Here is a 14,632-nt window from a genome sequence, read left to right as displayed (position 1 = left end):
ACCAGGCCAAACCTTGCATCCTTGATTATTGTTTAAGGATTGCTGAGGTACTGCTTGATATTATCTTGAGTGCCAAGTTTAGCAGAAAATATCATAGACCGCCATTACTGCAATGCTGAATCTATAACAAGTTGTTTTCCAATTTACAATCTTAAGTCACTTCCAAGATGGGTGGTTCCTGTCAATCAGTTCCTTTTACTGACTCCTACTGTGGCTTTAGGTGAACAACTGAAAGTTCAAGAGCTTAACTTAGAGTTAATAAAAGCATAAACAATTAAATTTGGGGAGAAACAAAAATTCAGGAGAAAAAGGAGCCAGGGGGCTGGGGTTGTGGCTCAGCAGTAGAGTGCTCACCTCACACGTGGGAGGCCCTGGGTTAGATCCTCAGCACCACATAAAAATAAATAAATAAACTAAAGGTATTGTGTCCAACTACAACTAACAAATAAATAAATATTTTTTAAAAAGAAATAAAGGAAAAGGAGCCATAGAAGCTATACTAGAGAACGAGGTATCTCCCGCCAGCGGGATCGTGTGGCATTTGTTTCTGGCTCATTTCATTTAGCACAGCCTCCAGGTTCTTCCCTGTTGTTGCATACAGCAGGATTTCCTTCTTTTTTGAAGGCTGAATAATTTTCCATTATTAAAGCAGAAATAAAGACAAACACTGCATGATTCTACTTGTATAAGGCACCTTCTCTTATGTGGCTTCTATGACTCCTTTCTCTTTCTTGAATTTTTGTCTCCCCCCAAATGTAGTTCTTTGCACTTTTATTTTACTGTATATCACACTTTATTCATTCATTCATCAACTTCAAAGAAGCAGAGAACGGTGGTTGCCAGGGGCTGTGAGTTGAGGATCTCAATGGATGTAAGCTTTGGTTATGGAAGACAAATAATAAAATTTAAAAGACTGGATCTCACATTGTGTTCTTACCACTCAAAAAGAGATGAGTGAGAGAGAAGTCCCCTTTTTGGCAGCAGGGCCAAAAAACGAGCCCTTCAAAACAGCAAGGTCAAGCCTGGACGTCTGCGTTCCTTACTTTGGGCATCTTGTTGATCCTCCCCTCCCGTTATATACACCATCAACTCTTCATGAAGGCTTTATTGCTCAATTGCTTTTTCCTCTTTGGAAAACTTTTTCCTCTTTGCAAAATTCCGCAGTGGACAACAGAAGGCAGATGAAATGTACAGACATAAATGTCACAGGGCCAAGGAGCATCTGGCTTCAGGGCTGTATTACTATTCTCTCTGCTTAGTATCATTGTTTGTCTGTAGTTTGACTTATTTTTAGAAAAAGAGATCCCTTCTTAGCACTTCCAAGATTCCACCCAACTCTGGGTTGGTACTTTATTTCACATTACAAAAATAGAAACCATAACCCCTGATTAGCTGCTTAGGAACTGCAAAGTGAGCTCTCTCTTGCCGACTCTTAAGCTATCCTGTGGGCTTTTCAAGCACATGCAGCTGAAGAATATCACAGAACACAGCAGCAGAGCCACAGAGGTCAGACTCTAGGCCCTGAGAATGACAGTGGCTGTTGATAGTGCCCTGGAAAGGTCGGTTAGTTCCAACGGCACTGCTTTCCTTGACAAGCAAGGTACTTGATAATGGATGTGCCAGTTAACTTTTGAGTCCTGGTTAAAAAACAGACATGTGGGCTGGGGTGTGGCTCACTTTTGCCTAGCTTGTGTGAAGCACTGGGTTCAATCCTTAGCACCACATAAAATAAATAAATAAATAAAATAAAGTAATTGTGTCCATCTACAACTAAAAATATTAGGAAGGAAGGAAGGAAGGAAGGAACTGACATGTCCTTCTGTAGCCATCATTTTTCAGAGGCGGGTGTGTGGACAAACCACTCACCCTGGTGCAACTGGAAGAGGCCGAACGTTATGTTAGTATGTAATACTTACCAAGGCTTCATTACAGGAAATAAAACCTTGAGATCAAGGAAGGCAGATGTCTTTTTAAGAATCTACATAATGCATAGAAGTTGCGCCCTGGTTTAGATATTCACAAGAACTAAATTTTTAAAAACCTCAAATTTTAGGATGATTTTTATTTACAAAACAGATGGGTTCTCTTGTTTTACAAAAATTACAAAAAGTGACTCTTGAAAATAGAAGTAGCTTCTTAGCTCTTGGGAACTACGGTTAAGCGATCGAGGAGGAGCTGGACCCCGGGTCCTTCTTTTCGAGGGCTGTGGACAGCCGCGCTCATCGCCGCTCCTGCGGCCTCTGGAGCAGAGGCCCCGGCTCAGGTCAGAGTCTGAAGGAGCAGGATCTTCTCGTTTATGCAGAACCTGTGCAGCACCACCATCAAATTCTCACCACAGCGGGAGACCTGGCGCTCCATGGCCAGGCGGAAGTCCTCCTTCACGCCCTTGGTGATGCCGCGAGTGACAGTGTGGTGCCTGAGGCAGCGGACAGGGAGACAGATGGAGAGCAGGCGTTAGCAGCGGCACCACTGCCCAGTGCTACCTGGTAGGAGCAAAGCCTGCCTCGTTTCTAAGCATAAAAAGTAAAACGTTCTAATCACATTTTTAAAATGAAAAGAAAGAAAAGCTGCAACCAGCCAACCACTCCTGCCTGTTCTTCTCAGAAAGCTAGAGGCACTTTCCCGCCCTAAACCAAGTTATTTTAAACAGCTGAATGTTCTTGAATTGCCACCTGCTTTGCTTTTGAACTCCTGGAGCTCTGGCAGTATGCATCCCCACCTCTGGCCTGCACACATTTTGGTTACTTGGGGCAGAATGGTTGCTACCCACACTGGCCACAAAGCTCTGTGTCCAGCCGGGACAGCAGGCTCTAGAGAGGCAGCAGCAGAGAGGAGGGAACCCAGAGTGCACCAATCACTGAGGACAGTTTCCACCGGGGCCCCTGCGGCTGGTGCTCCCTGAAGGCTTGGAAAGGCCTGGGCCTCAACACAGCCGTTGGGGTCCCTGCTGTCCCTCTCCCAGAGTGCCAGAAAAGGGAAGCTCCTCTGAGCACTGCGCCCATCCAGACTCTCATCTGTTTGAGAGAAAGCAGGGGGACTGGAGGGTCCTGAGACAAGAATGTGGCACAGGTTGGGAGAGAGGCAGAATCACTGACAGAGGCCTGCAAAGTCCTAGAAAGACCAGATCTGTCCAGGAGACTTGGAGGGCCCTGCGTGGAAGGGTCGGTGGGAACACAAGCAAAGTGCTCCCTGTGTCCCAAAAGTTGTGTATTAGAAAAGGAAATCACAAATGAAATCCTGGAAAACTTAAGACCACAAAATGCAGAGAGGAAAAGAAAAATCCATCAAAAATCAGTGGACTCGATTAAGAGGAAAGGATTCTGGTTACTAGTTTGGTAATAAGTGGTAGACTGAGACAGACAAAAGCCACCATTGTTCCCTGCCCCTACCGCCTAACTCTCTTTAGACAAGCTGGAAAGTGAGATTTTCATGTAGTGTGCAAACAAAACTACTGATCATTCTAAAACGTTTGTTTTTAAAACTTGTATGAACTATATAAAATAAGTGCATCAGGGGCATAAAATTGCAATGCAATAGAAGAAAAAAAATCAGGCTTTGTTAGACTAGTAAAGATATTACAGAACATTCTACCACACCCATGGATGTTTAAAAGAACTATGCAGTGAAACATCGGGCTGTGGGGAAAACACACAGCTCTTTGTGGACTGTCCTAACCCAGTCTGGCTAGTGAACTCAGGAGCTGGGACATGGTGTCAGCGGGGTGGAGGCTCTGGGTTCCATTGGGAGCAGATGCAGACTATTAGATGCAACCTTGATCCTGCTCTGCTGGGTCCCAGGCTGCAACCTCACATTGGAGGCGATCCTCTGCTCAAGCGGAAGTAACTAGTATATATTTGCAGGCAAGTTGAGGGGCAAAATCTCCCCTTAATACAATCAAAATGTAATTAAATGCTCCATTCTGCTAAGCGAGGTCCAGTGGTATTGTTTCCATAAATAAAGAGTAGCCCCACATGATGATAGTTCTAGTGGAGCCTCTAGCCCTTTAGCAAGTTTGGATGAACATGGGAATTACAGTCATGTACTGAGGAAAGATGTTTCAGTCAATGATGGGCCACGCGGGTCCCATTAAACCTAGGTGTGCGTTAGTCATATCACCTCCTTTTGTGTAAGTCCCCTCTGTGATGGTCACATGATGCAGAAATTGCCTAATGAGGAACTTCTTAGAACTCATCCCCATCAGTAGATGACAGATGACTGTAGTTGCTTTTATGGGTAAGAGAAGGATAAACTAGATAATAAATATGGCATCATTTAGCCTATCAAATATTTTCGATTCAGAAAGACAAGGTCTGAAAAACTAGCATCAGTGTCAGGAGAAAGCTGTGCTAATGCTTATTTACACCACAGACAGTATGGTCACTAATATTAAAATCCACAAATAAAAATTTACTTAAACTTCAGCATTCTTAAATACTTATGACTGAAAGCTTCATGTTTTATCAAAAGTGAATCATAATTTAGCGCTTAATCTAATATAGCTTTATATAAGTATTTTTTCCAGATCCATAATGATTTTTAAATTCGACACAAACACACTGGCAACTTATGGAAAATAAATAAGAAATGTTACAATATTACAACCAGATGGTTTGCCAAGGAATGCGGAACAAATTAAAAAAATTAAATAAAGCATGAAAAAGAGCACTGAGGAACAAAGAGCTGGAAACCATGGGCAGTAAAACATGTTGACACACAGCACACTATGAGCAGGTGTTTTCCACTTGGTACCTGTCAGCAGTCTGTATGCTGGGCTGAAGCACAGGTAAGAATTCCTGCTGCAGTAACCCCATGGGAGGGCTAGAAGGCCTTTAAAAAACAGCAAACAGCAGCATTCAAACACCCACACCAACGCACCCTGCACTGCAAAAACAACACTCCGGAGAAGGTACACAAGACTGGAAGCGGACTGTACAGAAACTGTAACCTGGACAAGCCCCTGGCCACGGAGTGTTTTCGGGGAGACTGGGGAGAAGCTAGTGAGCCCTCACTGCACCCGCTGCTGGTGCGAGTCCAGAGGCATCTTGGTTCCTGGTCCCAGAGCTCAGCCCATGTGAGATTTGGTATTAAAAGCCATCAGTGAGGAAGAGGATGATGCAGTGACTGGGTAGTAGAGGGGAGGGGTCAGCATTTGAGAAGACATGAGTTCAAATCCAGCCTCCTTCACTCTGTACTCTTCTCATGCCCACAAAAGTCCCAGAAATACACCTGGTGACTTTGTGTGACCACCAGGGACAGGATTGAAACCCCAGACTGAAAGGGCCTTCCAACAGGACTAGAGGGGCTGGCAATGTTTTGGATAAAGCGTGAGTTTGAAGTCCAACCAAGTATTGAGAAAAGCAACTGATGGGGGAAAATGAGTCTGGGACCCATGGCTTTGCAGAATTCTGTAACAACAAAGATTTAGCATATTAGCTGGTATTCACCTCATTCAACATATCGTTTTCCATTTTAACCCAGTCTAATACAACTAAGATACTGCAAATATCAGCATAGAAACATTTCTCTACGTTAAAACACTTCACGTAACAGATGAAGAGCTTATCTCTCCTTTAGGTCAGACACCAGGTGCCCTTGGGGTTTGTACTGTACCTGCTTGCATCGGAGATGCCACAACTAGGACGACTCACAACCTTACCCAAGGGGAGGAGCTGTACACTGTTCACAACATCTCTGCCACTCATCTGGAGGGACCACCCACAAGGTCTGCAATGGCTTCAGAGAATTTGTTTGGAACCCAAAGGGAAAAGGAATATAGATAGTTTTATTCAAGAGTCTAATAACACCTCAGTTAGTAAAAGCTCACTGTCTTACGCAGTTTGCTTCTCCTCTGTAGCTTAGGTATACGCTATCTGAAATATAGGCTTCAACTTTACTTTGAGACCCACAGAGAGAAGACCCAGCAAATTCCTACAAGGTCAGATCACTAGGTAACAATCCCTATTCCTGTTTTCCAAACCAATGAAACTTCAGGTTTCCCAAGAGGCTTGTCTTCTACAGGACGCTTGAAGAAATTAAGTGTTAGACAGGTCAACATGGGAGAGCCTAGAACTGCCCCCAAAGCCTGGGAATGCAGGCTGGGTGCCCTTTATACAAACAACCCCTCCTAGTGACACTGTTGGGGTATTTGATGCTTCTTTGCTTTAATTCCTTGTCCTAGGGATTGCCTGCATGTGCCCATGGTACTGTTCAGTTCAAGAAGAGAAGAGAAGCTCAGAACAAGGAGGACTGAGGTTCCACTGTGTCTGACAGCCCATTCTCTCACTCATCCCCCAACAGTGAAGCAGGATCTAGATGATGTGATCATCCTCTGCATGTTTAACCCATGTAGGTGGAGTCTGGTTCTAGCTGAGGATCCTTCTATGTTAGGACCATTTGTATGAGGATTATTGATTAACTTTTTAGTTAATTTTTAGCTTTATTAAAGGTATATTTGTATATTCTGTTTCAAAACCTAGGAATCCTAACACAAAAGGGATTCCCTGGGCTCTCATATCAAAAAGTGATCTATTTCCACACAATATCAGGAGTGAACCATGCCATTATTTATTTTTCCCATAGTTTTGATTCACCATCTTAGGAAACTGAGGGGAGAAGGGAAGATGAGCATGCCAGTCCATCTTGCCTAAGCCACCTTCATGCATAAGGGTTTCAGGTTTTCAAAAAAAGAGCATTTGTCCTTTTGTTTTAAGTGTTTAGAATATTCAGTATCATTTACAAGATGAAGGGGACAAAAAAAAAAAAAAAAAAACCAGTTCATCTCTCCATTCTTTAGAATGGATTCCACAAGACGCTATTGTTTGCTAGAACATAAACAGAAATGTTTGCTATGTGTCAAATTACTGAGGTTGTAGAAATCCAGAATAAATGTTTCTTATTTCCCTTCCTCAACATTTCTAAGACTCTCCAAAGACAGAGCAAGATGTGGATTTTTGCTTTCAACAACTAGAAATTCTTTTATTCCACACTGAGGTACTTTCTTCCCACTCGGGGTCAGTCCCTTGCAGTACCTCTAACACTGACTTGCAGACACACTGAGTATGCAGGAAGCAAAGGAGAAGTATGAAAATAAAACTGCACGTGGCACTCACAGCAGGGAGGAGATATTACCCAAACTACAATGAAGATTGAGGAGAGAAGCAAAATTATGAGCTATTTAAAAATCATAAATGGTCACTAACTTCACATTTTCATCTGAGCCAACCCGAAATTTAGGTAACATCCTGTGGTATAGGGGGCAGGCCTGAGAGCCAGCACCCCCACCTTCACCTGGGGACAGGTGGCTTCTTTCTGGAGGTACTACAATGAGCTGTTCCACTTTGTGCAATATAAACAATGAGGGCTTCAAGTATAGTTTTATAAATAAAATCTGTAGTTTTTCCTAATAAATTTTCCTAACCCAGAACATCTTTAAATATGGTTGCTCTTTGTTAAAAACCCTTTGTCTCATCAGAAATTTACAAAATCAGTGTATATTTTGGAAAGAAAAGGAACCTTCTATCTAGTGAAGAAGTTTGACAGAAATACTCCAATTTAAATATTTTTTTCAAAATATCCTTTAGTTAAGAAAACACAAGTCTTTCAAAAGATACCCAGAATCAAACTGACCTTTAAAAACAGAAACAAGGTTTGGCTTCCTTTCTATTACACTTTGAAAAGGTACTGAAATTTACAATATAGTTCATGTAAGTACACAAAAGATGAGCACTTGGCTGAGAAGAGCAAAAGAGAGTCTACTTACTTGATCAGCATTCCTTGATTGGGGAGTAATTCCAGATGAATCTTCCCACCTTCCTGAGTTCTCAAGTAGGCAAACTCCTCCAGCATATCAATGTCTGCAGCCATATTCAGGTTAACCACACGTAAAGACAAGGTCTCAGTGCTCTCAGGTGGGACTGGCTCCCAGCAGTTGACAGACTTGCCCTTCGAATCCCACTAATGATTGCAGAGTATCTGAAATCCAGGTCTATCGGATTCCAAAACTTATGATTCTTAGATCAACCCAGCGGCCTCATAAAGAGAGTTCTGGCTTCCGATGTGCCTGGCTGAAGAATATTAGGAAAATGTGTTTTTTCCAGTGATAATTTAGCAGAGTCTACATGCTCATAAGAGCAAAAACAATTTTTTTCTTAATAAGAAATCAAAGAGGTGTTTGGTGTGGGATGGACTGTTTTGTGTTATAGAACATAAATCATAAAATACCTAGTGTGGCAAGGATTCTTAGATGCTTCAGGGAAAGAAGGATCTGAGAAACTTGGAAATTTCATGCAAAATGTTGATGACATTCACATACACATTTTTCTGGTGAAAAGCTATACGACTTTCATTAGATTCTCAAAAGGCATCTAACAGTTTTTAACTCATTGCTCTGAGTACTTGGACAAAGACCGAATACATCTTATAACTCAAAATAATGTGTTAAGCAATGAAATAAAAACACCCAAACTGGTGTATAACCTTCAATTCAAAGGTCTTTCCCTAACTGTGAAATAAAGCACTGCCCATTACTGATACCAGAACCTTTGGTGGGTGCTCATTGGTAGCTGTGACAGTGTGGCATGATGTACTAATAAGCAATCTCAGGGGACAGTCAATGTCCCAGGAAAGGAGAGGGGGGTACTCTTTGGCTAGACGAAGGCCAGGGTACTATCATTTTCTATGGCTAAACCAGCCAGCCTGGGCTTGTCCACAACCTGTAAGTTATTACTTCAGGCATCTTGGACACCTTCTTAGAGGTCAGTTAGAAGAGAAAAATGAACATGGTTTTTGATACTCCTGATGCCCTGAATTACATCTTTGAAGCCTTTTAAGACTTTTATGAAACCAATTGTTACAGCCCCACTTTTAATCACCATTCTTTCCCTTTTTCCCCAAAAGAACCAGTATTTTTACCCAGAGTGGTTCATTCATTTTCTAAGAAATTAGAACCTGTTGGCGCTTTAACAAGAAAAAGGATACTTGTAACATAATTAAAAAAATTCTCATATTGGAAATTTCCTTGTTGACAAATCTTATTAACAGCCTTCAAGAAAAGATTCTCTCCTCGTGGCCACTCCTGCTGAAGCAATACAATCACATGCCCCAAAGCCATGTCGTCTCTGTTGTCTGTGAAAGCTCTAAGCTGCAAGACAAAGATTTAAACCAGAAAGAAATCACAGGGTAATCTAAAATGCACCAAATATTACCTCCTAAAAAAATGCTGCATATACAAATGTTTGATGATGATCATTAGAAAAAGAAAGGAACAGAGTAGAAAATAACTGCCTTCTAAGGAGGGTAGATCTTAATCAGAGAAGCTGGAGGCTCCCTCTGCAAAGCTGACAGTTGCTGGCAAGGTATTTAACTGGGAGTTGGACATTCATGTGTGACCTGGAAACTTTTGATTTTGAACCATGGCTACATAAAGTTAAGTCATCCGGAATAACAGAGGAAAGATTCTGGAGACCTAAGGGGTGAGTGGAAAAGATGGGCAAGAGGCCATCTATCTAAGAGAGAAGGGTTTGAGGAGAATATGGGACTAGACAGAAAGAAAGGCAGTGAGTAAGAAGGAAATATGAACTAGAGAAACAGCCAAAGGACTTTCTGCTTTAAATGGCCAGCATAAAATCATACTTCAGATCCTTCTGTTGCTCCAAGTGGTTCAGAGCTAAGTTAGGGAACGGATGTTCTTCAGTGGAGAACCAATAACATTACTGCCTTACCCACAAACCTCTACTCCAATCTAAGGCTCCGTTCTACCTACAGCCAGGGCGCTGGTGTCCTTTCAAAAATCCTTGAACCTTTCCAACACTACTGGGTCTTTGCTGGTGTTCATTCTCATGTCTAAAATGCTTCTACCAGGGCTGGGGTTGTGGCTCAGTGGTAGAGCGCTTGCCTGCATGTGGGAGGTACTGGGTTGGATCCTCAGCACCATATAAAATAAATAAATAAAATAAAGGTATTATGTTCTTCTACAACTAAAAAAAATAAAATGCCTTTATCCTCTATATCTTTATAATAAACTTATCATCCCTCTACAAACTCAAGTGGCATTTATGTTCCTTTCTCCTATAGCTAAATATAGTCTGACCTGTATATTAACTTACAAAATATTTACTGAGCCTTACTATAGGCAAGGTTATTTGCAAATCTGTTCCACTATTATTTGTAAACTTCCCTATTCATCTTTATCAACTACAGTTTTTATTTAATATTTGTTAATTCCTAGCCCCTGTGTTTTTCCCTCTATATCAACCTGCCCTTTGGAAGTACTAAACTAACAATCGTTAATAAGGTTCTCAATTCAAGTCATTCCAAGTCATCAAGACATTATTGCAAATTAAATGTTTTTTATGCTAATCAACTTAAGGCTTACCTTAAAACAGGCTAACATCAAATGCAGGCAGTATGGCATAATAGCCTTACTGGTACACGGCAGAAGCTTCAGATCAGAACCTAACAAGAGTCCACAATGTTAATGAATGCTATAATCCAAGAAAACAGCTTTGAAAAAGCAAATGCTCAAAAAGCTTTCCTTCTAACAATAAAAAGGATAAGCAACAGTCACATGGTTCCTAGTACTGTTAAACCACAGTTTATACTCTGGGATGGTGAAACTGGTTTCTAATGGTTTCTAGCTTCATTTTGCAATCTTTTTTTTCTTTCCTAAACTCACATAAAGATTTGATTTTAAACATCTCAACTATATTCAGAAACTGAAAGAGAATATTGTAAACACTGTGTTCATTACACAGTTTTATAAAACATTAATATTTTGCTTAATTTTAAAAGATTTTAATACCAAGTATTACAAAGTCAGTTGAAGCTTCTTGTATATCTTTCTGATACCATTCTCTTCTGTCCTCCCCAGAGGTAGTCACGGTTCTCAGCCTAGTGGCTGTCATTCCCATACATACTGCAAACTCTTCCTCATCAGTCTGCATTCATAAAAGCTAGAGGGATGTTTTGCACATTTTTGGCATACTATATGAAATGGTGGCATACTCTATGAATCCTTTCACAAGTTGCTTTTTTTTAACTCAATCTCATGTGTTTCAGATTTATCAATAATGATCCATGTAGCTACAGTTCACTCATTTTCATTGTTTTACAGTATTCTGATATTTACATATATCACAATGGATTTGTTTTCTTTATGGTAGATATTGAGGTTTCTAACAATGCTGAAATAAATATTCTTTTTTTTTAAATAAATATTCTTATATATGTTTTCTTGTACACCTATAGAAAAAAAAAACACAAGCATTGGCTTTTAAACAAAGATCCCAATCTCTTCATTTATGGTCTGTGTTCTTTATGTACAACAGCCTTCTCTACCCAGAGGCAAGAGTAGCAAGAAATCAATCCTTTATTTTTGCTGTCCCTGATACATTTTTTACCTGGGGATCCTCTACAAACTTAACACTTGTTTTATATCCAAAACAAAAGATTTATGAAATAATATTTATAAATAATACTTAGCTGCAGACATTGAAAAATATTCTATTTTATTAAGAAAGAAAATTCCTCCAGGCACGGTGCTGCACACCTGTAATTCCAGCAGCTCAGGAGGCTGGGGCAAGAGGATCGCAAGTTTAAAGCCAACCTCAGCAATTTGGCAAGGCCCTAAGCAACTTTTGATATCTGTCTCAAAATAAAATATAAAAAGGGGTTAGGGATGTGGATCAGTGATTAAATGCCCCTGGGTTCAATCCTTATACCAAAAAAAAAAAAAGAAAATTACTGTTTGAAACTCATGATCCAGTGGGTGAGGACCCACAGTTTGAAAAACACCAATCTAAAGTACACAACAAGGAGATGAGGTAAATAACTAGGTAATGATATATTCAATTTGGTAATGCTCAAATAGTTTCCAAAATGGCTGTACAATTCTACACACCTTCTGTCCTAAGAAATAAGTATTGCCACTTTTTTATTTTTGAATTCTTAAGAGTATAAAATTTCAGTGCCTTGTTTTAATTTGAATCTCCCATGGTACTAACAGGAGGAGAACCTTTTTAAATAGCTTTTGGTAATTTGGATTTCTGCCTCGATTACTCTGTTCTTCATATCCTTTGCTTATTTTATGATGTGAGGTTGGTTCATTATTCTCATTGATCTGAACTGGATATTAAGTTTTGTTGATTTTATGTGTTAGACAATTTCCTGGCATTCTATGGCTTATCTTTTCACTTTACTCATAATATCTTTTGTTGGCATTTAAATTTAATCTGACAAATTTACTCATTTTTTTCCTCCATAGTGTGTGCTCCTTGTAGACCAACCTACTTAGAAGCATAAAAAAATTTCTTTTAAAAGTTTAAAAATTTTAATTCTCACATTTAAATCTTAAAATTTAAAAGATTTTTGTGTAGTGTGAAAGAGGAATCCCATTTTTTTACAACTGAACAATTACCTGTCTCAGTATCATTTACTGGATAATTGCATTCTTTCCTTACTGAATTGTAATGTCACTTTTTTTTTTTTTTTTTTTTAATTTGGGGTTTCATTTTTGCAGCGTGGGGATAGAACTACCAATGAACTACCCCTGAACCCCTCAGTTTTCTCTGCTATTCCACTGGTCAAGACTCGATCATCTGATCCACCTGATCTGCTTCTGTTTTGCATGGATACTTGATTTTTTAAGAAGTCTGGGTTGAATTGATTACCTTAAAAACCTTTCTTATAGAAAACTTCAACCAACCATAAAACAACTTGTCCAGCACCATTTGTTAAAAGGCTTCCTTTCCTTACTGAATTACTTTGATACTTTTGTCAGAAATCATCTGACCATATCTGTGTGGCTCTATGCCTGGATTCTCTACTGTTACACCTATACCATTCTGACAGCTGCATTTTTATACTTAGTACTTATCATGTAGCCTAAGTCATCCAATTTTGTCTTTTTTGAAACTGTGTTCATAACTCTGGATTATATTTACATATAGATTTTATACTCAGCTTGTCCCTTAAAAAAAGTCTGCTGGGGTTTTGCTGGGATTACATTCAATCTATGGACAAATCTAGGAAGAAATGATACCTTAACAAAACTGAATCTTCCAACTTTGTAAATGTGATCTATCCACTGTCAAAGTTCAACTTTAATTTCTCTCAGAAATGTTTCATAATATACAAAGTGGAGGTATTACATGTCTTTTATTGAATTTGTTCCTGTATGCCTTATTTTTTAGGTTATTATAAACAGAAACAAAAAAATTTCATTTTTCGATTGCTTATTACTAGCATGTATGAATTGAATTTACTCTTTTGCATTGAAGTGTCTTGGAAATTTTACCTTTTTTGTTTTGTTTTTGCAATGCTGAGGATCAAACCCAAGGTCTCATGCATGACAGGCAAGCTCTCTGCCCCTGTGATACATCTTTGGCTCTCCCCATGAGTTTTAGTAGCTTTTTGAAGATTCCACAGGCTTTCCTACGTAGCCAAGTATGTGACTGTGATGTCACACCTATGAATAGTCTTTTTAAATCTTTAAAGCATTTATTCCTATTTCTTAGCCTTACTACACTGGCTATAATCTCCAGAATGTTGAACAGGAGTGGTGAGAGCAGATGTCTCTGTATTAGAGGAAAGATTCAATATTTTATGTTAGACATGATTCCCAGCGGCTTGGGAAGCTGAGGAAGGAGGAGCGCGGGCTCAAAGCCTGCCTCAGGAAAAGCGAGGCGCAATTCAGTGTGAGACTTCACCTCTAAATAAGATACAAAATAGGGCCAGGGATGTGGCTCAGTGGCTGAGTGCCCCTGAATTCAATCTCTAGTACCAAAAACACACACACATACATACACACACACACACACACAGATTTTGAGAACATTTCCTTCTTTTTCTAGATTGCTAGGATTATTTTTATCACAAATAGGTACTATTTTCTGTGTCCATTAAGAATCAGAATGATTTTTCTCCTTTAATTGCTTCGTGACGAACTACATTGTTTGGTGTGTTAAACTGCCTTCACATTCCTGGCACATTGGTCCTATGTATTATCCTTCTCACACATTGCTATATTCCATTTGCTAATATTTCAAGTATGTGCATCTGCATGCATGTAGAGACTGGCCTTTAATGTTCTTTTTTTTGTAAACGCTTATTTGATTTTGCTATTGGGTTATGCCGGCCTTAAAAAATGAGCAAGTAATCTTCGTCTATTTTCTGAAAGAAATTGAATTGGATTGGTGATATATCTTCTTAAATTGATAAAATTCATCAGTAAAGTCATTTGGACCTACTATTTTCTTTGTGGGAAGGTTTTGGATGACAAACTTAAATTTTTAGCTATAAGGACATTCATTTTTTTCTACATTATTTTCTGTCAGTTTTGGTAAGTTGTGCTTTTCAAAGAAAAAAGGCTTAATTTGCTTATCTTGTTCTAATTTTAAGGTAGAAATTTACTTATAAATTTAGTTTTTCAAGCAACATGAAAGTTGACGTAAAGCCCAAAATGGCCCTCAAGGGCTGTGCGGAGACAGACTTCCTAATCAGTCATCTACAGTTTTCCTAGAATTGGCCACAGTAGGAAAGAGTTCACTGATATTCTTCAGAGATATACACCAAGGAAGTGGGGGCTTTGGAAGATGGGCTGACAGCTGCTCTGTGAAGGACAATCTGGAAAGGCATT

General features: G+C 39.6%; 1 protein-coding gene across 7 annotated transcripts in view; it reads right to left on the bottom strand.

The window, feature by feature from the left end:
* Nucleotides 1–2,030: 2,030 nt before the first annotated feature.
* Ints10 (integrator complex subunit 10) overlaps nucleotides 2,031–14,632 on the bottom strand; it is a 32,269-nt gene continuing 19,667 nt past the window's right edge. For 2 of the 7 annotated variants that reach the window (XM_027926900.2, XM_027926903.2), the window contains exons 14-17: nucleotides 10,373–10,452; nucleotides 8,977–9,139; nucleotides 7,760–7,853; nucleotides 2,031–2,416 (exon numbers count right to left, since the gene is read on the bottom strand). In XM_027926900.2, coding sequence (XP_027782701.1) covers nucleotides 2,260–2,416; nucleotides 7,760–7,853; nucleotides 8,977–9,139; nucleotides 10,373–10,452 — 494 coding nt within the window. In that variant the 3' untranslated portion in view covers nucleotides 2,031–2,259. Of the gene's footprint in view, nucleotides 4,829–5,610; nucleotides 5,734–7,759; nucleotides 7,854–8,976; nucleotides 9,140–10,372; nucleotides 10,453–14,632 lie in introns of all 7 variants that reach the window. The other 5 variants (XM_027926904.2, XM_027926897.2, XM_071610553.1 and 2 more) reach the window with 5 other exon arrangements.

The sequence above is a fragment of the Marmota flaviventris genome, chromosome 3, assembly GCF_047511675.1.
Source record: "Marmota flaviventris isolate mMarFla1 chromosome 3, mMarFla1.hap1, whole genome shotgun sequence".
Lineage (NCBI taxonomy): Eukaryota > Metazoa > Chordata > Mammalia > Rodentia > Sciuridae > Marmota > Marmota flaviventris.
Note: the sequence above shows the minus strand (reverse complement) of the source record. Positions and strands in the feature narration are given on the sequence as shown.